The 23,866-nt window shown below is 37.7% G+C and overlaps 1 protein-coding gene across 1 annotated transcript in view; it reads left to right on the top strand.

The window, feature by feature from the left end:
* The window catches only part of TENM1 (teneurin transmembrane protein 1), a 355,471-nt gene that overhangs the window by 236,062 nt on the left and 95,543 nt on the right, over positions 1–23,866 (top strand). The window contains exons 18-20 of the mRNA XM_017497555.2: positions 1,445–1,694; positions 10,031–10,051; positions 15,253–15,485. Of these exons, the coding sequence (XP_017353044.2) occupies positions 1,445–1,694; positions 10,031–10,051; positions 15,253–15,485 (504 nt within the window). The remainder of the gene's footprint in view (positions 1–1,444; positions 1,695–10,030; positions 10,052–15,252; positions 15,486–23,866) is intronic.

Below are 23,866 nucleotides of genomic sequence, written 5' to 3'. Positions count from 1 at the left end.
TGGGCATACAGAGGAGAGAGTAACAAATTCTGCCTGGATGGAGTATTGAGGAAAACTTGAGCTGAGCTTTAAAGGATGGGTAGAACTTCCCCCGGCAGGCAAGATGAGGAAAGAGAATAGCATGGACAAAAACATAGAGGAATGGAAGTCGGTGAAAGTAACCATAAGTAGTTTGCTCTGGCTAGAACTCAGGATATAGATGAAAGCATGATGACAGGGGAGACTGAAGAAGTAGTCAAGGGCCAAATCATGAAGGACTTTGTACGCCTTAACAATAAGGAATATGCCCTTTATCCTAAAGGGATATGGAACTATTGAAAGGCATTAAGCCACAGGCTGAAATAATCTCTATGACAGGAGTGGGGGCGAATATCTGGAAATGGGTATGCATGGAGACCAGGAGACCAAGAAGATAAGAGAAACTAAGCCAGTGTAGGAATAGGGAAGAAGAAACTGGTTTCGACACATTTTAAGGGATAGACTCAATGGGAGTTCAAGATTAATCAGGTTTCAAGAATGCAGGGAAAGAAGAGCCATGGTGATGTCCAGATTTCCAATTTAGGTAATCGTATACATGGTACAACCACTCACAAGATAATTAGGAAACAGGAGAGGAAGAGCAGGGTTTGGGAGGGGATGCAGAAAAATAATGAGTTAAGTTTTTAAATGTTTGAGACTGAGGTAATTGTGGGAGGTCCAAGTAAAGAGGTCTAGAAGGAAATTGCGTGTCAGTTAAGAACTCTGGATGGGAGAAAGTTTCAGTGTATAGAGATGGGAGTTAATGCTGTGGGTATGGATGAGATTGCCCACACAGAATGTCTGCAAAGCATTTTCATAAGTCAGTATCTCTATTTCCTGCACTGATGATAGTGCGATATGGTCCAAAAGAGTGGAAAATTCAAGTTTCTTTCCTATATCTTTGAAGTGCATTCTGGCAGTAGGATTTCTTTTCTTTTCACAGAAGTAGATTACCTTCCTGATTGTGTTTTGCTAAGATTAATATTAAAATTGACTGATATTCTCTTTTCAGGAACTGGTTTCATAGTGAGGGTAATTTGAAATCAGACAGGTATGTGCTAGGCATCAGAAGAGAGCCAGCCAGATATGAAAATGTAGCCACAGATGATTCACAGAGCCCAGAGGGAATAGGTCATTAAAAGTCATCAAATGCTTTATTGAGTCCTTTAGAATCAACATTATAAAGACTGGTTGTATTACCCTACTTCACAGATGGACAAACTGAGACAAAGCATTACGCTGCTATTTGCTGTGGTTATGCAGTTCAACAAAAGTGAGGGAAGTGTATTTTTCACTTTCAGGTTCACTTATGCTAGACCAAAGCCCCTTCCTGCTTTGAATGATGAAAAATAAATTAAAGTGTTGCTGAGATTATTTTGTGGTAATTGCTTTTCTTAAATTTTCTTTTTGTTTTCCTTGAATCTAGGAATCATACATAAAGGGAATGGAGAAAATATATTCATTTCCCAGCAGCCCCCAGTCATATCAACCATAATGGGTAATGGACACCAAAGGAGTGTAGCCTGCACCAACTGCAATGGCCCAGCCCACAACAACAAACTCTTTGCTCCTGTCGCCTTAGCTTCTGGTCCTGATGGCAGTGTGTATGTTGGCGACTTCAATTTTGTAAGGAGAATATTTCCCTCGGGAAACTCCGTTAGTATTTTGGAATTAAGGTAAGTCTCCTCTAATCTCTATATATTTGCTTAGTGGATAGAGAAAAAAACAAGACAATATGAAAAGACAAAGCATTGCCAGAAGCAGCAGAAAAGGCAGTCACCCCTATTGTAGCACTGAGTTAATATGCAGGAATAGGGACAAAGGTCAACGTGCCCACCCGTCCAACTTGAAGGATCCTACTTTGGAGAACCAGGAAGTGTTAACATCCCTATGTGTATGTCCTCTCCTGTATAGAGTGCTGACACTGACATAGATCGCAATACCTCTAAGTACTCAGGTAAGCCACTCATCTACTGCTGGCCACTGTGTAGTCTCATCAAAACTGTTGCATTCCAGTAGGGAGAGGTATTGTCAGATCCAAAAGGCCAAACTTGCTAAGTTTTCATTTCCAATCTTTGGACGTGGTCATTTCATAAAGAGGAAAATGGAAATCTTTTTTTCATGGCGTGATAAAGAAGAATTGATTCTTTACCCTTAAAATCTCCACCCCATGATAATTAAAGCATTTATCTTTAGATTTTCTCATACTGCTTAGGAATTTTCTTGGGGGTACAAAGTGTTTCAACACCTTTTGTAAGGAATTCATGGCTTTTAGTATTCCATATCCTAAAAGTTCCACAAAGATTATGACTAAATTGACTGAGGCTTAATTCAGTTATTTCTTCCCTTTCTGAGATTATAAGGCACATATGTGCATCTTCTGGAGTTATGGAATAGGGGAGCTTCAACTTCCATCTCCTTAAGAATAAGCAAACCTGTTTCCTTTCCCTTGGGTAAACTGGTAGAGCCTTCTTTCTAATTAGTTATGACAACTGTATTCCTGACACATGCCTCTGGAACACTTGGCTTCAAGTTTCTCTATCTTCCAGAAGATCTAGATGCCATCCTATGAACTATTCCATAAATCGATTTTTACTTCAGGCATCTCCTCAATGACCTGACAAATAGTGAGCAAATATAGTGACTGGGAGAGCAGAGACATTGATAGATCAACTTGTAAGTACATGGCACCATCAAAGCCAATTAAAACACATGAAAAGTCTTGGGTAACTTTCATTTAACACTTACTTTCACACAAGCATGTAAATTGGAATACATGAGAACATTTCTCAAAATTTTTCAGATTCTCATACTTGCTATGCAATATACCTCCATTTTCTCAGACTGAGTTATTCCCTCATACCTAGCTGGGGAAATGTTCTAGTCCCAAGCCCCCATCCATTTTTCATATTAATTCACTCCAGTTTTAATACATGTCTTAATTATAATAGCAAAGGCTGTCATAGGGAAGAAAGCTGTTAAATCCCATAGCTCATGAAAACATAGACTGTAAAGTTAAGACTTTATAATAAAGACAAAGCACTTTTAGAGTCTAGAGAGGTACTAATTCATAGCACCCTACCCTAATCAAGTGTTCATGTACCTTAGGATGTTACACGTCATGGGGACTTGTCATTTCCAGCAGCATATCCCTTTGGGCACCTACTTACTGGAAAGTCAACAGGAAAGCCAAGATGGGTTGTATGCCTGGATATGGAAATGATTTATACAACAGTCCACATTGTTTTCAAAACCCTAGGGATGCTCTATCTACATAATGCCAAATATGGATGGAAGCACTGAACAATTCATTCAAAATCTGAATGTTTCCAGTCATCCAGACTGTCAGACAGAGACCTGGTCTTGCTGAGTCTGCACAGATAACCCTATAAAGCCTGTATATCTAACCCCTATATAGCGAACTGCACAAAGGAAAGTGTAAACTTATCTACAAAAACAAGACAAAAAATATATTAATATTTTTTAAACTCCAGCTAAATTTAGTCCTTTTTAATTTAAAGGTAAATTTACCTAAAGTGGAGCAATTGTCATTCATTGATGAGATTCTCTCTTGGTCAAGGATCCTTAACAGTTTACAAATTTGCATTTTAGTCCAAAGTACCTTATGACCTTCAACACAAAGCCATTCGAAGTATAAAATAGAATAACTTGGACCCTAATTGCAAAGTGATTTTCTCATTATAAATAAAAATTCATTTCTGACAGTTTGAAGTACTAGCCAATGCCTCTACTCATTGTTACTCCACAACATTGTTTTGTCTCATTGTCTCAGCTCTTCACTTAGGCATGCACACACTTTGAGTTCATACATCAAGGCTCTCTCACTCCACTTGTCTCCCTGGCTGGCTTTTTCTGAGTTGAGATCCTTTAGAGTAGTTCTTCTTAATATTTTCTATTAGTGTTAGTCTCCTTGGAGAATCTACTGAAGGCTGCGGACCCTCTCCCTAGAAAAAACACATCACACAAAATGGCACATGTGATTTAAAGGTATATTTTTTTCCCTTCCCTTGCGTTCCCTCCCTCCCACTGCTCCACCAGGAACCAGTCCCTGTAGATGAAGCCTTTTTATAGACTCTTGGTTAATATCCCCTGCATTAGGTTCAAGGAGAAAAGGCAATTATTTCTTCTCTATTCCAACGCTCCTGTGATTGGCCATCAAAGAAATAAGCTAATTGAATATACATGATCATTTTGATCTAATTGACAGGTAACTCCCTAACCGTTTGACTATAGTCAAAACCATCAAATCAGTTTATGTCAGCACACATTAGCTGTCATTAGCTGTCACGTTTACCTGGAAACTAATATAGCTTTTATTAGATTCACTTAAAAAAAAGAAAGCGGCCAGGCACGGTGGCTTACACCTGTAATCTCAGCACTTTGGAAGGCTGAGGTGGGTGGATCACAAGGTCAGGATATCGAGACAATCCTGGCTAACACGGTGAAACCCTGTCTCTACTAAAAATACAAAAAATTAGCGGGGCGTGGTGGCAGGCACCTGTAATCCCAGCTACATGGGAGGCTGAGGCAGGAGAATCACTTGAACCCAGGAGGCAGAAGTTGCAGTGAGCCGAGATCATGCCACTGCACTCCAGCCTGGGCAAGAGTGAGACTCTGTCTCAAAAAAAAAAGCATCTATCCTGATCAATTGACTGTATGTGTACTGTACATTGTACATTGTATATTGTACATGTAATTTGTGGATTTATATATTTGCTTTATAAATTTTCCAAATTTAAACTTCCTGGGGAGAAATAAGTTGATTTAATAAGGCTGTGCTATCTTAAGGACCATAATGTTCATTGATTCTACTGTATTTAGATAAAAACTTCACTTTGTGCCAGTTTTTTTTCTTAAGATCTGTTAATTTAATTGCTCTGTGCCCCATGCAAATTAGTCACTTTAGTTGGTTGAGTCATCTGTTTCCTTGGAAACACAGACTAATGTAGTCATTATATTATTGATTGTATTTAAAATTGTGAACAGGGAAGCAATATTGTCAACAGATTATTATAGAATGGAATAGAGAGCCTTGTAGATTTTGATCCTCTGTCAGGTTATTCATTATGTAACTGAGGTACTGTGTTCTCTAGTAGTTCTCTTCCCTATCTATAAAACTGACTTCAGGTTTATACTTGAGCATGTAAATGCCACATACAATTTAACCTATTTAGAGATCCACAGATGTGTAGCTCTCAGCCCAAAGTTTGATGACATTTCAGGAGGACATGTAGTTTGCCCCTAATGGATGCCCTTCTGGATCCTTTTATTTCATATTGGGCCACACCTAACAATTCCAGATGTCCCTTGGCAGTTTGAAGATTGGAAGACTGTAGATATTTTCTACCTCAGCCCTACTGTTCAAAACTGTTTCCAATTGAAGCATCTGACCTCAAAAATAACTTCATTTTCATTGGTTGCCAATCATTTATTACCTCTAGCTAGTCTTCCATTTGTAGAGCAAGGAGGAAAAGGAAAAGTCATCAATAGCACTATCATTAGAAATTTCCCAAGAGAAATAATATTATTTCTTATTTTTTAAGTCTGTAGTACCCCTTTGCCTGTTTCCTGCAGATTTCATTCATACGTATACATCTTAAGGCTTCCTGCCAGTGGGAGATTGAGGTAAGATAATGAAGAAGGAACGCTTATAAGATCATACAATTAAATCACTGAGACTTGAAAAATACATCCCTTGAAAAATTTTTTAAGATAGATTAAATTCTATGTGAGGTAGTTTCGGAGTTGGTTTCACTAGGAATTTACTCCTTGTGTTAAAATATATATATGTATTTATATATGTGTGTGTGTGTGTGTGTGTGTGTGTGTGTATGCACACACACATATATATGTATACATACATATACTTATGGAGATATACACACAGATTTCAGTAGAACAAAAATGACATCACAGACTTGTGAGCTTAGTATTAGAAGGATCCATGAGGGTATCAGGTCCAACACTGTGCCCAGTCCATGCCTGATGGTTGCTGTCTCTACATTGATTTCTTTCAATCATGGGAAACTTCAATACCTCTCAAGACCCATTGCATCTTTGGACTGCTCCATTAGAAAGTTATTTCTTATATTCAGCCAAAATCTGCATTTGTGAAAAATTCACTCAGTAGTGGCAAATGGTAGCATCTAAAACAGCAGAGAAGTCACTTCTCTCTTTTACCCAACAAACATTCACAAGTATGAGGAGAGCTGTCATAGGTTCTGAGCTTTCTCTTCCTCAGCCTCAACATCTCCAAGTCCTTCAACTATTTCACATCAATTATGATTTAGTTGATTTTTTTAAATTATTATAGCCTCAGGACCACTATTCAGTTTTCTGAAACTAGCAGGAATAATTATAGAAGTAAAAATAGGAGACACCATGTCAAGTGCTTTGCAAGAATTCAAATATGTAATATCCCCTTGTACCCCTCTCGTCTTCTAATTTCACAACTCTATTAGAAAACCCATTAAGCATAATGGGAAATAATTTATTCTTTATAAAAATATCATGCTGCTATTGTTCAAGATTCCATTATTCTCCAGGTATTTATTTTGTCCTTCTTTTAAAAATGAAAGAGTTAAGAAAATAAGAGCCTGGAAAATGCTTCTTGGTATCTTAAGTAATTTGGATTCAACAAATGTCAGTGTGACATGAAAATTTCTCTTGAGGTTTTGCTGTTTCTTTCCCAGTAACTGCTTACTATTTCATACATTGTTCTCTGGACTTGATTCCTGTCGTTGACTGGGAATGGAATAGAACTGGAACAGCAGCCAATTAGGAGCAGTTAGCATGCTGAGAGGCAGGAGAACATGTAGAGCCCTCTGCTGAAGGAACAAATGGAAATGGAGCTTTGAGAACTCTACAAGTATCTCAGAAATGGCCATGAACCATCCTCTTGTCAATAGCATTGGAGTTACAAATACCAGAAATACTATATGTAGCTGCAATAGGTGGTTACCTCCCCAGTTTGATCTCATGTATTAGCAGTGGTACTCAAGGATTCCCTCCACTTCACCCAAAAGCATCTTCAGTGGCCTTCCACAGTGCCCAAAATTTTCACTCTAAGAAATATGGTCCTTTGAATTGAACCATTACATCTTGAAAATTTCCCAAAACATAAACCTCTTTTGGAATGACTCATCAAGCTAAAAGCATTCATGAGTCCCTTGTTATAGATTCATTTATCGGACTCCTTTTCAAAGGTACTGCCAGCTGAAAACAGGGCCCTAAAATAGAACAGGTAAGTTTTGATAAGGGCAAGGAACAGAGCCAGAGCATGGGAGAAGGTAATCTTGGATGAGGGTCACTGGAATTGGAAGCTCTAAGAAGTCAGTGACAGTCAGGAGTGTGCTCTGGATGTTCAAAGAAGGAAGACCAGGGAAAAAGGAGCAGGAAGGGCAGATCATTCTTCAGTGTCTAATGTTTCTGGCCAAGAATATGAAAAGAAGCTGAGAACATCATGAAGAATAAGTAAAGGGCTGCAGCCACCACAGCGCAGGCCAGTCAAACTCCCGTGATGCCAGGTCACTAGACAACAGCTCCAAAATTGGCATATGTCCTCATTTCCATCCCTTACCTCATAAAAATATAAAAGGAATAGATGAGACATTATGTTAAGTGAAAGAAGCCAGACATAGCAGGACAAATATTTAATGGTTCCATTTATATGAAATATCCAGAATAGACACTCTTGTGGTTGCCTAGGGCTGAGGGAGGGGAAAATGAAAAGTGACCACAAATAGGTATGAAGTTTCTTCATAGGGTGATCAAAATATTCTGGAATTGGATATGGTAAAGGCTACACAACTCTCTGAATGTACCAGAAACCACAGAATTGCACATTTTAGAAGGGTGAATTTTATGGTATACAAATCATATCTCAATAATTTTCTTTTAAATTAAAAAAGAAGAGTACATGACCCTTTCATCAACTGGATCTTGAGAAAATCAAAGATAAACTTAAAGGCTGTATCACTGGAAGTATGTCTTGCTCTAAAAAGATTTGAAATTCCATTTCTTTCTCCTCCTAACTCATGGCAAGCTTCAAGTTGGTCCATTGCCAGGTGGTGGTGCCCACGGATGGGCCCAGGCCCTCGTGAAGAGCTCACACACTGACACCTCAGCATGTAGGCAGTTGCTAGCTAGATAGCAGACTGACTTTGGTGGTGGTTCAGTCCTAAATCCTTAACGAAAAGTAATTCTGAGACAGAACAAGGTCCCACACTGGAAATAAATTCCATCATTTTCACTTCCTCCCTCTGAGATGTTAATGAATGAAGCTGCTCTGCATAATATGGGACATCTTTCCAAATTCACAGTAACATTATTGGCAGAATCAGAATCAGCTGCAAGAAAGTCAAGCCATCGCCCTCTCACTTTTTGCCATCATGTAAGAATTTCAGAAGCTTTGTAGACGCACAAACGGTTCTGTACCATGAGAATCTGTTGCAGATGAAACCATATTTTAATGAGATCCTTCTAGTACTTTCACAACTAAACTTCCATCGGGAGGATCAATTATGTCACAGTGATTACAGCTAGCCTCAAGCACACTCATTCTATAATTTAGAGGCCACAAAACAGCCAAGTGTCTAGAGACAAAAAAAAAAATTGAAAGAGGTACAAATGCCTAAAGCCAGGTTTCTAATCAGAGCTCCTTATCCTTATCAGTTCACCTTTGTTTCAACCCACAGGATGCCTACCCTTTTGAGAAGAGCGAAGGAAACAGAAATGTCAGTGAACCTTGACCTGTGGCCCAACTAGTAAAATCTCAGAAAGGTTCTTTTTAAAAAGAGTTGAATCTGTTGTAGCAGATAGCTGCAAATGAAAAATTTTGTATATTTTCTTTTTCCTTGAGATTCCAGAGAATAAGACCATTTCCTAGTTTAGATAAAAACGTTTGTTATCTTTGTGTTTTCAAAATGATATGCAGCCAGATTTAAAAGGACTTTAAAAGTTAAAATGACTGCCTTTCACAGCTGATTATAGCCTTTTAATTCTGGGCAGACTTGACCCAAAGTCAGGCCTATACACAGACTGCACTCCATGTGTGAGAAGCCTCATACCGGGTCCCATCATGAAATGCCCTAGGCAATACCTTATGCCAAGAGGCTTACAGATCAGGAGCTACCAAAGTATTCTACTTCTTCTGGCCTAACAGTCCTCTACTGCCTATCCCAGTTGCCCCTTAGAGCATGGATGACTGGAAGACACAAGGCCCTAATAGTTGGTGTACATTAAGTTTTATCGAAGTTCTTTTGATCAGCAGTTTTGATGTCAGAGATATTCTGTTATGTTCTAAAAGAAAACTCTTATACTTTCAATTTGTTAAGGACCTTTTTAATATTGCTAAGGAATTTGCATAACAGATGTCCCTATCTTATCTCTGAGATCAGATAAGTGGCTTAGGGTTAGTGTTGGGCTGCCTGTCTGTACACACAACTTGATAATAAAACAGTGATTTTACACTTTGATAGAGTGTTTATGGCTATCAAACCAAAGCCTAAAATGGTTAGTCCCTCTGCAGTGGCTGCTTCTTCAACCCCTAGTTCAATGGTTCCTAAATTTTATTTTGCATCAGAATTGCCAGCCAACTTCGTTAACGATAAAATTTCCAGGCCCCACCTCCACCCAAGATTCTGATTGAATAGGGCTAGGGAGAACCCTAGGAAAGTGCACAAATGCAAGAATCCAAATGATTCTGGTGCAGATGGTGCAGAGAGAACCTTTCGAAAAATCTTCCTTAGAACTTTGCCCATCCACCAAGCAAAATATGCAATTGCCTTGACACCATCTTAGGAGGCAAAGCCCAGAGGGATTGGGTCAGCTTTGGCTTGCACACCTGACTAAATGATTCCCATAGAGTCTCTCTGAATGCCACAGTGTGAGTTAGGAATTGGTGTGTCCCATTAGATTTGGCTTGTTCAATGATGCTGATGACTCTCTATTTGCTTTTACTTGCCACTCGTGGATACCTTGTGCACCCTAGAAACAGAGATACCAGACATAGGTAAGCAAATCACATCGGCAGCTGCCTAATTCCCCTTCTTGCCTAAGAGATTACCTTCTAATAATGTGTTAACGGGGAAATTTTTCTTCCTAAATAAGGTTAAAGAATAGTGTGAACATAAATTTGGAAGTTATAACTCAGGTAAGTGTCTTCCAAAAGAAGATGGGTCCACTATGTAGGAATTTGCTGGAGGATCAGAAAATACTGAAAAGAAAACAATTTATAAGTGAAAGCTGACAGTTCAGTACTTCATGGGAAAGGAAAGCCATAAGCCTCATTATGTTTCCCTAAGGTGATAACACAAATGAGTTGGTAAGTTCAAATAGATTTGGTGTTTTCAAGTTGCAGGTACAGAGAGAGGTAATAGGCAATCTCCCTAGATCCAGAAATATAGTTGTCAAGTGTATTAAGAAACAGTGACCATGATGACCTTTAATATGATTTTTTTCTTTTATGTGACCTCAATGTTTCTATTCCTTTCCACCAAAAATAGTAGGAAATCCTTAAACTGACCATTTATAGACAATGGCACATAGCTCTGAAATTAATCATAAATATTTCTATTCAATTTGTTTATGCATTATATTTGTCAAAACTTCTAAATTACATGAAATTGCAAAGGAGAAAACTGAATTTGTTCACTTCTGAATACCAATTGTCATTAAAATGGCACTGATAGGATTTCTAATCTGGATTTCATTTGGGCAATGTCACTTCCTAAATGCCAGTGCAGGAGATCAGCCTTGCTACTTTGGCATAACTGATTCCTTAAGCAAATTAAGTTGGTTGTCAAATTGCTTACTGGTAAAATGTTGCACAGTATTAATTATAAACATTAATTACCCATTTAACAACCTATGTGATTTTAACTAGTGTGAATGAAATGATCTCTGCTAAGTTGAAGGGCATGGCTTGAATGTAAAACTAACTGAAAGGTGGTAGTAAGCCTAACACACAAGTTGTAAAAGAAATCTTCACATTGTCTCAAATTTCAATTTGCATTGAGACGCAAGGGATTAAAGCAAATTGGAATATAGTTCACTTTCTCAGGCATGGCATGTTTTTCAGAAAGTAGAAAGAAATCAGTCACAAAAGAGCTGAAGTGCACTTGAGAAATGGCATGAAATGGCAAGTTATGTACTGATAGGAGGGACCTTCCTGACTGCTGGCTATCAAGAAAATAGCATTAATCAGATTTGAATTTGGTATGTTGGGCTATTCTATTTTCTAAAGGCCAGTACGCAGAGTTTGAGAACAGCCTGGCTGAACAAAATAGGACATGTTGCTCATTAGAAAGCAGGAATACTGATTTGTTTTGCTGCCTTCAGAGCAAAAGTATTCTGATGGTATTTGCACCCAAAATCACATATAATCTAGTTTAATATTGGTCCAGGCCCAAACTTGTTAGTGACCTTGGACAAGCTCCCTGTGTATCTGGGTTTCCCCAGCTGAGATTTGAGGAGATTGCTAATTCTAACTTTCCTCACAGGCACATTGGGGATATTCAATAATGAATGAATGTACTGCATTCCAAAGTGCTTTTGTGCAAATAACATTTCTCTTGGAAAAATAGCCTATGGACTCTTCCTAAACAAAGCATGATTAATCTGGCTGAATTGAAACTCCACAAACTGGCTATCAAAGTTTTGTAGTTGTTTCAGAGAAGGGTCGTGACCCCTTCTTTATTCTAGAAAGATCTGAACACATTGGAAAAATTTTACTCTGAAGGCAAAAATTTAATTATATATGTAAAGACTTTTACTCAAACCCCTATTGAAGCAGCTTTTCCCAAAGAGATGCCTTGTCTGCTATCGCTGCCAAATCAATTCTGGAGTTTGTTGGGGCCCTTTATAGTTTATTTACAGCACCTGTCATGGTGGTTCCGGGGTTGAAGGTGTCCCTGGAATCTACTGGATTCTCTTACTTGATGAAGGTAAGTAGGGAAAAATGAAGTATTCCAATTGAAGCTAATTTTTTCCAATTAAAACTATAAACAGTCTCAAATTAGTATTTGCCAGCCTGATTATTATTAACGTAAGTAATTATGCTTAGAGGGCAAAGATAATTACAGATACAATAATAACATTCCAGTCCTTAAAAGTATCTTGATTGTTCTGACTGCCTTCTCCCCTCCATTCTGCCTAAGTAGCAAGGCCTGAACTCTTTTATGTCTTAGTTTCATATCCTGTAGTTCAGTTTAGTTCAGCACTTACTGAGCACCAATCCTGTCAGATCCTCTGTTGGCACTGAGGATAGAGAGAGGAATATGGTTCCTGCCTGCAAAGAGCTCACAGTGTAGTTGGAGAGAAAGATATGTTAGGAAAAAAAAAATAGTGCTTATACCCAGCACCCAGATATTGGTTTTTAATACCATTCTCCAATAAAGGGAACCGGGAGGTCTTTGGAGAAATGGCTGACTCTAGGATTGGGGCAGGGGGTATACCAGATCAGCACAGAGCATCTTATAGTGCCAGAAAGAAAGGAAGGGCTGAAAAAAAACATCCCACATTGATGGGGATATGGCAGAGGGACACATGCATCAACAAAAAGAGCTCCTAATGGCTAAAGCTGGAATAACTTGAGCAACAAAATAACGTAGCATTGGATTTAATGCAAAGTATAAAATAAATATCCCTGAGTCTGTACTGATATAAATAAATGGTTGAATTCATAATAAATAGAGAAGAGATAAAGCTCCCATTTAGAAGAATTCCAAATAATGTATGTAGATACTTCACCCTCAAGGAGGTGGAACATAACTCTCTACTCCTTAAGTGTTGGCTATGCATAGTTCTTTCCTTCCAAAGAGTAAAGTGTGGGAAGTGGGGAGAAAGAGTATCCTTACAGTGAAGAAATCTGACAAACACTATTTCAGCCAGGAAATCAAGGGCAAACCCATTAGTGGCACATCATGTTGGTACTATGTACCCGTGATATAATTTGATCAGAATGGCACTTTATTACCTCTGTGATCTTCCTCCCAAAAGCCTATCAATGCTGTCTAACTATAAGAAAAAACAATCAGACAATTTCACTTAAGGGTATTCTACAAAATACCTGACCAGTACTCCTCAAAACTGTGAAGGTCATCAAAAACAAGAAAAGTCTGAGAAACTGTCACAGCACAGAAGAGCCTAAGAAGACATGACGACTAAATATAATTTGTTATCGTGGATGGGATCTTGGAGCAGAAAAAGAACATTAGGTAAAAACTAAGGAAATCTAATAAGTATGGACTTCATTTAATAAGTTTTAAAAATAATGCTAATACCATATGATAGGTTCTGCTAAGACACAAGTCCCTCCTCTTTACTAATTTCCCTCCCCCTGTTTCTCCTGTCATAACACTTGGACTCATGGCAGTCATATCCTGTCTACTTATCTGTCTCTCCCACTAGACCGTGAGTTTCATAAAGAAAGAAGCTGTGTGTGTCTTGCACACAAGTAGGTCTCTAGACCATAGCACAGTTCTTGGATTTATCAAGTATGCACTTAATAAATGATTTTTAATGAATTAGTAAGCAAATATGCAATACTCAAATGGTACCAAGGAAGTAGTTCAGATGAGAGATGATGAGGCTGTAGACTAATGACAGCAGACATAAAGAGAAGTGGGAAGACTGGTGAAGAATATAGAAAGTAGAATTTAAAAACCAGGTTTCACTGGATATGGGAAATGGTGGAAAGGAGGAGGTAGAAAAGGATGGCTTCTGGTTTCTGGCTTGGACAACTGAGTGTTAGGCAGAGGTATGGGCAATGAGCATATCAGAGATAAACAAGACAAGATTGCTCTCCCCTATGCTCTCATAGTTTATTGCAACAGTGGGGGCAGGAGGGGAGATGCAAGCACATAAACGAATAATTTAATATAATATGTAATCCCCAGAATAGACGTAAGATAATGCAGATAACCCAGACTGGAGAAGAGAAGACTGGGAAAGTTTGCTTCAGGAGATGATGCCCAAATAAAGCCTCAACAGGCATATGAGAATGAATTAAGAGAAGAAAGGCTTGGCTAACACATCAAGAAACATTAACAAGTTTTTAAAGATGGGAGCCAAATGATCAGAATAACTCTGGCAGCAGCATGGGAAAAATTGATTTAAGATTTCAAAAACACATCCTACATGTCAAACTATAGAAAATATTCCAGGCCAGAGATGTTGAAAGAGAGAACTAATGTAATGGTGTAGGGATGGAAGATGAGGATGTTTCTGAAAATTAGGTTACAGACACAACTGCATGTGGAGAGCAAAGGAGGGATTAGGAACGACTTCCAGGTTTCGTTCGGATTTAAATGATGTCAGTATTACATGAACCTTAGGTTCAAGTCAAATGTCTCCAAAATTAAGGTTATCGTAGCCATTGAAAACCTGAAAGTAGGAAGAATCAAAATAATAAACAAACTCAGCCATGTATACAGATAAAAATAACTTGAGATGCCATGTGAATATGTAATAGAAAAGTTTCAAGAATGCCAAAATCCAAACAAGGTAACTTTAGGTGGTTACACAATTATATGATTGTCATTATAACTTTAAAAATGTTCAACATAATCAGTTCCATGGTGTCCTGGAAGAACAAAAAACGGATTAGAAAAGTGTAGTAGTCAATTGAAAAAGGGAAGCTTGGAGAGGAGTTTGGCAGTATAGCTCCAGCATGATCCTCCCTTAGCAACACTGCTTGAGTTTTGGACATGCCTTTCAGTTGACAACTGGAGCCTGGAGGATGGTATTATCCACAAGTGAGGCGGGAAGCCCAGGAGAGAGGGAGTAGGTTTATGAGGGACGTGGAAAACAGGAAAAGAAAGTAACTTCTGTTTTGGATAAGTTGAGTTTGAGATGATTGCTGAGACACCTAGCAATCATCTAGTAGGTAATTGGATAACTGAGTATGGAAAATAAGAGAAAAATAATCTCCTAAGATTTTCTGTCTTCTGTTTCTTTCTACCCCCAAATGGATGGTATTGTAATGTCAGCATTATTATGGGTTAGTAGTACATATTAGATTTGTTTCATACCTAGACCCACTACTAGATAAACAAAGAAGTATCCATCAAGGTCATCTCCTTGATACATAAAAAGGAAGATAAATGAATTCACTCATCTGTCAAAAGATTTTTCCATTTGTGACAAAAGGCTGAGCCCAGGGGGTTAGTATTGAAAAATTGCCTTGAATAACTTTACTTTTCTCTTCCTTAGCACAAGTCCTGCTCACAAATACTATCTGGCTATGGACCCTGTGTCTGAGTCACTCTATCTGTCAGACACCAATACTCGCAAAGTCTACAAGTTGAAATCTCTTATGGAGACGAAAGATCTGTCCAAGAATTTTGAAGTGGTGGCAGGAACTGGTGATCAGTGCCTTCCCTTTGACCAGAGTCATTGTGGAGATGGTGGGAGAGCATCGGAAGCTTCACTGAATAGCCCTCGAGGTAAAAAATACATATATATATATATTTACCGTTTGGTCATCTAAAGATTTTATTTGACTTTAGAAAATCCTGAGACTATTGTGACACTTTAGCCCATCCAATTGCCTCAATATTTTGCCTCTTGGAGCCAAAATATTGAAGTCTGTCCCAGTAGACACATCCAAGGCACATAATACATTTTTAGTCAATATGTATTAATATGGTCATAGATGTTATTAAAAGAATGAAATGCTTTCTTTTCTAGTTGATAAATAACCATTAGCCAGAACCCTCAGAATGCCTCCCTGGCACCCCAACCTCTCCCCAGAGTTACCTCCTGGAAACTCCCTACAGTCCAGCAAATAAAGCGTTAACCTGGCCCAGCAGAGCATCTGCAGGCCCTTGCTTTAGCTCGTTAGCCTGCATATCTTGGGATCAGGTCTGTGCCTTCCTTCTACTACTGTTAAGTATGTTGAGTATCTCATAGACGCTAAACATTCCTGACTTTTGCTTAGCAAAAGTTATGAACCTTTAATGAATCTTTCTTCCATTAATTTATCTGAATCGTTCTAGAAATTACTTATATTTTCAGTTTATATTGCCTCTAGAATAACAAATTCCAATTTTTTTGTTGTTGCTTTCTGTGGAGTTTGGCCTTATTTTTATTTGTCCTAAATTTACTTCTCGGTCTTCAAGGACCAGCCTTCAATTCAATTGTGGAGATTCTAATGAGCAAATCTGTCTCTTGACTAACTTCTGGATTTTCTGGATTAGATCATATGCCAATCTTAGGCCACTAAGTTGAGGGATAGTCAACTTTTAAGTCTGTCATCATACATCATTGACCCTGTCACCTTAATTATTTAACTGTTCTTCTCAATTCCTTCTCCAAGACATTTGTATGTGTGTGTGTGTGTGTGTCTGCATGCATGCACACATGCGTGCATTTATGTTAGTGATTTTACAAATTATTCATTTTACTAGGTTTATAAAGCCAGCATATTTTCTTAGTTATATAAATAATACAAACATTTGTTGCAGAAAAATTAGAAAAGGGAAAACAAAAATATTTAATTAAAGTCATCCATAAGCCTACTACATATAGAAAACCACTGTTAACATTTACTATTTATCCTTCTAGACATTTTCCATGCATATCAGATATTTTAATTCTCTAAGAGTAGAATTATATTATACAATGCTTTCTGTAACCCGTTTTACACAAAATGTATTATGAACATCTTTCCATGCCAATAAATATAGTGAGGTCAGTGTGTTTAATTTATTAGCTGGTCACTTTAAATTTTAAGAGGTTACTCTTTAACCATTTGACATTTGCTATATGGGGATTGAATTCCTACTAGTATCACAGTTTAAAGCTTTCACTTTCTTCAAGACCTTTGTCTTTTATAAAGCCCCTCTGGCTAACCCCATACCATTAAATCTGAATGTATTTAACAGTGTCTACACTACCCAATTAGCACTTAATTTTATTTTGCCTTCTTTTGCTTCCCGTGCTTTCATGAATGCGAGGTTTTTTCCTTCTGAAATAAGTTGCTTGAGATGGGAAACCACATCTAATATTTTGGAATTTTCCCCACTTCCCCACCAACTTCTAGCATAACGTGGGACCCACTACACATGCTTATTGTGTAATTGATCAATTAAGTAACTCTTATCTATGCCAGGAATTCCTAAAAGGAATTTCAATAGTATTTACAGGGGGTGACTTATTTTCACTAAGGGAACACCAGCCCCCCAAGTATTAGGGTAAATTTTTTCTTTATTTCTCTGTGCCAGCTGTCTTTCCTTATACATAGTGGGTCCACAATAAATAATGAATGAAATAAATAACTCAGGTGCAACATATAATCAGCTCATCTTTCAAGAAAATATGTTAGGCTGGGTCTCACTTTTTACACAGGTTTGAAATACTTGGGTGTATTATAAAGATTTCTGCATAAGAAATAGAGAGGAATCAAGCTTGTATTGTGCCTTAAATTGACATCCTCCTAAGTTGCTGCTAGTTTGAAAACCACTCACCTCACCTACCACATTCAACCTGCCACATAGAGAATGAATATTTCAGCTTTTCAAAATAAAGCAAATAATTGGTTCACTGCAGCTTTTTTTTTCTTCTTGGAAAGCAGCAATAATAAAGTACTGATGAACAGGATTTACATGAACTCTTGAAGCATCAGTAATGAGAGTGCTGAAATTTATGTATCTATTAAAGTTAATACTAAACTAAGTTTTTCTTCTTGTCATAGCCACTACTGCATTTTCCTTTGGCTTGATTTACTCATTTTTCTATCCGAAAGTTTCCTTTGCCATAATCTGGTACACTTCATTCATTCCAAAGCAATAAGGAGCCTTGAGAACATCTAGCCCAGACTTCAGACAGCTAAATGTCTAGTCCATCTGGGACAGTTTACACATAACGTTCCTGAAGCTGGTGTTGTCAACATCTGCTTTGATCCAGTGAGTGAACTAGAATGCTTAAAGGAGTGGGACGTGTGGTTCATACTAGGTATCCACCACATCTCCTTCAACCATGCTAACAGTGTTTGAATACCTTGTTAGTGATCTTTATAATAACTCAGATGGCAGAACCTATGTCCAGCCATCAGTTGCCCTGAAAATGCTGGTCACAACACTTAGGTGCCTACTTATCTCCGTGCTGAATATAGTCAGTACTCACCTTTGTCAGTGAGTTAGAAGTGAGATTCTCTTTAAATGAGATGCTGCAGGGCAATTTCATAGACTTCCATAAAAGGAAAAATCATGCAAAAAGTTATTACAGTGTGCAAAATGAGAGGAGAGTATTGCTCATTGCTAATTTCATCTTTGAGGTTCTCCTACAGATTCTTTGTCTCTCAAGAAAGCCCAATTTGTTTGTTTTTTGCTTTAAAAACTACCCTTTACATCTGCTCCTTCTTCCTTTCACTAAGTAGACAGCAAATGTTTAATGGATTTCTTTAAGGAGAGATTTGATTTTTCCCTCCACCTAGAAGCTAATAAGGAAAAGCTGTAGATCAGTAGAAAATGGAAATGTACATCTAGGGAGCACCATTTCTAGGTTAGGGAAGAGAGCTTGCTCTAAGACTTTAACAAGCAACATATTGCAATTACAGGAAGGCTCTCCAACATGTCCTTAATTACGCAAGGTAAGTCAAATAAATGTTAATCTGTAAGACAGCAAATTTATTCTCTAAATCTATTCTAAAAATAGAGTGAAATAAAATTTGCTTTTGAGATCATTCATTCTAATTTCAGAGTAAATTATCTAATGGGATTAAAAACCAGTCGGCAAAAGGTAACAGGTTAGAAACCATGAGGTTTTGTTTTGGTTTTGTTTTTCTTTTTTTAGAAATGGCAGCAGGTTTTGGTAAATACCAGGTGAGGGAGCCTGGACTTTCTTTTTCAATACATGTAATATCCATGTTTTCTTTGAATGACTCCGTGTAAATCATCGTACCTCCCTGTGGTTTCATTTACCCGAACACTAAGATAGACTGAATGGTGCCATTGACTAACTTTATGACATTGAGCATTTAAACACTGGGTCCTGAATTTCTTCAGTTGTAAACTGAAGGGCTCAGAGTGATCTCCCTTTCAGCTCTAATGTATTAAAATAACTACAACTTGCTGAGTACCTACTGTGTGCCGTACACTGTGCTAGATGTTTTACATAAAGTTTATCTGATCTTCACAACAATGCGTGACATAAATAGTATTATTCCCATTGTACAGAAGAGGAAACAGAGATTCAGACAGGTAAACAAATTTACCTGGACACACCTGTACATGTACCACTGAAGCGAAAATAAAAGTTATTTTTTTAGAAAGACATTTACCCAATGTCACAGTTTACAGATAACAACGCCAATTCAAACTAGGTCTGCCTGACTCCGAAAAACCCATGATGCCATTTTCAAAAAGCCTCACACTTTACTTTGCCACACCACACTGTCTGCCTTTCTGCTAAAATCCATGATCTCTGGGAAAGTTGGAAACACTGGAAAAAAATGCTTTTTAATCTAAGGACATGTATTCAATGGGAACAAAATATTTTTATTTACAAGATGAATAACTTTTAGTCTAGTTTCCTTTTCCTATTAAAACCATTTCTCAGATTTTTCTGACCTAGTAGTGTACCCATAGTGCACTACGTAGATAGCATTTACATACTCTGTAAATGTAATTATTCAAATAAATCTCCAGGAAACCTTGTCATTTCTCTTTGGAAGATTCTGTAATTAGAAACTTCACCAAATTTTCCTTAAGGGACACAGGCAGGAAACCTTCATTTTATTAAATTTCTTGACTACGGTAGTAACTACAAATTTTGTTTGAAGGAGAAATGGAAGCGTCCCTGAATAGAATTTCATATGATAGCCCCGGGTACTTCTCCTGGGAGGAAGTCTTTATCTGATCCAGTTTTACACACTTTGATTTGAATCTCAATAAAGAGAAACATTTGCTATTTTTCTCATCAATACTTCAATGTAATGGGACAAAGAAAAAAAGTTTAGCAAAGAGGTTGACAGAGTACTAATCCCTAGCATTGTATATGAGTTTGAATTGACTTTGAAAGATGCTTTTAAAACATGCATGGATGATGTAGCTGAAACTTAGGTTCCATTTATTATTTTTACTGCAACTTTCTTTAATTCTACAGAGAACTCAAACTAATGAGTCATGTAATAGATGACCAAGTACTTAAGCAGAATGTGAAATGGTACTAGATGGGGATATAAAATAAAATTTGTGACAAGCTGGATGCATTTATTTTTTTTAAGTAGATACAGAGGGTGAAGGAGCGACTGGACAGGATGAAATTAATCAATGACTTAATTTGGTCTCTTGTACCCCACCAAGGGTTATATCTCTATTTTCATATACATCTTCAAGCAAACTGACCTCAGAACTCAGCAGGAGCAGAACTTAGGCAATATCTAGACAAGTGCAAACAGCCTCTGAGCTGTTCCATAGAAAGGAAATGATCCTTAAATCTTGAAGGCTCCCAAAATTGTTTTTAGGGTATTCATGACACTAGCCTTACAGGATTCATCTTAATTTTATTGGAAATTTAGAAATCTGGAAATAATAAAATCTAGACGCAAACAGTCTGTTTTTGTCCCTATCCAGATCTAGCTGAAGTGCATCCTGAAGCCCTACTCATTTTCCTGGCATCTGCATGCTATTGTGAAAAGTCATATTTGGGATTAATGAAAAGATGCTAAAGTCATTTGATGAGCCAATGAGAGATGAGAAAATAAATTTCACTAGTGAAGGTCACTCTTCTTGAGAAACTTGAATGTGAGAGAAGGAGTGTAAATCGTGGGAGGCCAATGAGCTCAGGAAGTGTTTCTCTATGAGGGGACATGTGGCAATGCTTATCAGTCAATGGAAAGATACAGAAGACAGGGAATAAATCAAAGCCTAGAGCAAACTGGAAGGAAGTTGTCCTTGAATAGGAGGGGAGACTAAAGAGATCATGTGTAGGTATAGGGATGAGGATCAGTTTGTAGGTAAAAGAAGCTAGAAGAGTGATGATTCTTCATCCTGATGGCCTCAGTGCTCTCAGAGAAATGGATCTGTTCTGCTGAAAATGATGGTGTAAGATCAGGCCTTGAAGTAAATAGGAAAGGTTTGGGAGAGGCACTTAGTGAAGTCTTCTTTCTGGGTAAGACAACATTCTACCACCTATGGCCAAATTCCTAGCCCAGTTTCAAGACATTTCTTATGAGAATTTTCCTCCAACAACTTTGTTTTAGAATCAGAAACATCTTGAAAAAATATGTTTGATAAAGCTTTAAAATTCAGGCAAAATATTTGTTCTTTATCCCTCAATGATCTTGTGCTGTTTTCATTTAGGGGAGTTTCTTTCTCAAATGCTGCTACTGGTCACTTAGCTTACTGCAACTGCAACAGAAGAGTTAATGCCTATTATGTAACCAGAATGAGAGCTTGGAGAGTTTTTTATGCATAGTTTATCTAATGCATCTGCTTAGGGTAGTCAAAAGATTTTGGCCTTAGATTATGTCAGCGATTAGAACTTGAGGACCTTCCTGCCTGTTCTGTTGCAATCCTAAAGCCATAAACTGTTGATGAGAAAAGTCAGACAAAAGGAAGGCACTTGCATCTAGCCTTGGTTCATTGCCTGTTTGGTCTTGGTAGCATCCATGGTTAAGAAGACCTATATTAAGTTTATTCAAATTTTATAAGCCAACTTTACAGATGGGGAATATGAAGCTCAGGGAAGTTAGGTGACTTGCCTAAGATCAAACATTTGAAAATTAAATGACTTTTTCTTCTGAATTTGCCTAAATTTTCATATATGCATCAGATTCTAGCAAACACAGAGATAATATTTTAGAGGCCAGATACCATGGTAGGTAATTTTTCAGGTTTTGGAATCAAACAGAAATGGATGCAAATCCCAGATCCACTGCTAATTAAATGTTTGATCTTAGGCAAGTCACTTAACTTCCCTGAGCTTCATATTCCCCATCTGTAAAGTTGGAAAACTAGGAATAGTGCCTACACAACAGAGTTGTTGGATAATGTATGTAAATTGCCTAGTGTGACACCCAGCATTAAGTGTGCTACTGCATTAGGTAATAGTATTACCTACTGTTATGATCAGTCTTGCTATTTTGTTGCTATAGTAATAATAATTGTAACAGTGACCCACCTATAAAAGAAGTTACTTTGGAGGGAAGTAAACATTATGTCCTTACAGGTCCATCTGAGACTTGATGATTTCTAGGTAGGAAGGGTGCCACAAAAGAAGCAAGAGTCAAGGTAGGATGGAATTCACGTGTCGTATGTGATTTGACTAGCTTACCCCTCTTCACCTTGAGATGCAGCAATTCTAGTGTTGGTTCCTTGTACATGTTGTATTTTGGGGCGTCCCACAAGACTCATCTAACTAAAATAATTCCCTCAGCCACATACAATTTCACCATTAAATTCATTCCATAAGGATTTTCTTTAGATGTGAACTTAGTACGTAGTGCAGGGAATTGTCCAGGAGAGCAGCACATTAATTATTCATTAAAACACTTTATGGGGGCCTGGAGGGAATGGAGCAGAGGATGGACATGTTTGGATGGACAGGATCACCTGAGGAAGACAAGCGTAGGTGGGAACTACTGAAGGTGGCACGGAGAAGTGTAGTGCTAGGCATATGGCAGAATTGCTGCAAAGTGGGAAGAGGTGGAAGAATAACACTGATATACTTCACCTCCGCAGTATTATCTAGGATGAAATTTGGACGCCTACATGTAAAGATTGACACTTGGAATTCTGGTTCCTCTTTTTATTTAAGATCACTAGCCAAAATAACTTTGCCTCCTTATCACAGCTTCTCAATGTCACACCTTTCTTATCTGTCCACTTAAGAAATGCCTCCGCTGATGAAAAAAAAGAGTCTCCCCACCCCTGCCAAAAAAGTGACAGAGATCACACACTAACAGGCTGCAAATCACTTAAATCATATTTTGAGTGGTGTATTATGGTAACCTATAAATAACTAATTGTGTAAAATTGCTTTAGTAGTTTCTAGATGGCAGTTTTAATTAAAAGCACCAGAGACATTTAGAAGTTTAGAAATGGATGGCATGTAATTTGCCCTTTTACCAACCATAAAATGGTAATTAAGGAATTTGATTCACTTCTTCCTATTAAAAGTTTTATGAGAATAGCAAGTTCCTTCTAAATACAGTTTCTCTTCAGCAGAAGGTAGTACGTTTGCTTTATCAGTCTTCTCCAGCAGGGTAAGATGTTTTAATGTACAAATTCTTCAGAAGTTAATGAGGACATTTCTTCCAATGCAAAATGTTTGTTTTTAAGATTCTAAAACATAAAACTGTATTAGAGTTAAACTTTCATCATGGTTCCATATTGCTCCACCATCAATACAAGATGGCCCAGTAATTTCATGATTACCAAATGCATGGAGCTAACTATAAAATTAAAGAAATGGGGAAGTCATTTCCTGGTGACTCCAGCATGCTTTGCTGAGTTTTGAAGGAATCTGAAGCCTGCAATATGCTGACTTCCCAGGGAATTCAGAATATTTACTCTACACTAAAGGAGTCATAAAAGATGTTTTTTTATCCAGAAATACTGGATAAATTAGTAGTTGTCTAGTGTAAAATTCAAACAACATGCAGCAAACTAAGATGTCTTTGGAAATCCTTGAATTTAACACTCTCACAGGCTAAAACACAGCTAGAAATGGAGTAAGGAAGTTCATTTATTATTTTATAATTGAACAGTTGGTTGCATTTTTGGCCGCTTCAGCCCTGGGTTTATAGATGTTACTACTCAGGGCACTTACAACGGCATCATTAATGACATAAGTTATATGCAACATAAAGACAGCTTCTGGG

This window comes from Cebus imitator, unplaced genomic scaffold (assembly GCF_001604975.1).
Source record: "Cebus imitator isolate Cc_AM_T3 unplaced genomic scaffold, Cebus_imitator-1.0 Scaffold232, whole genome shotgun sequence".
Classification (NCBI taxonomy): Eukaryota; Metazoa; Chordata; class Mammalia; order Primates; family Cebidae; genus Cebus; species Cebus imitator.
This window is presented reverse-complemented; position numbering and strand designations above follow the sequence as displayed.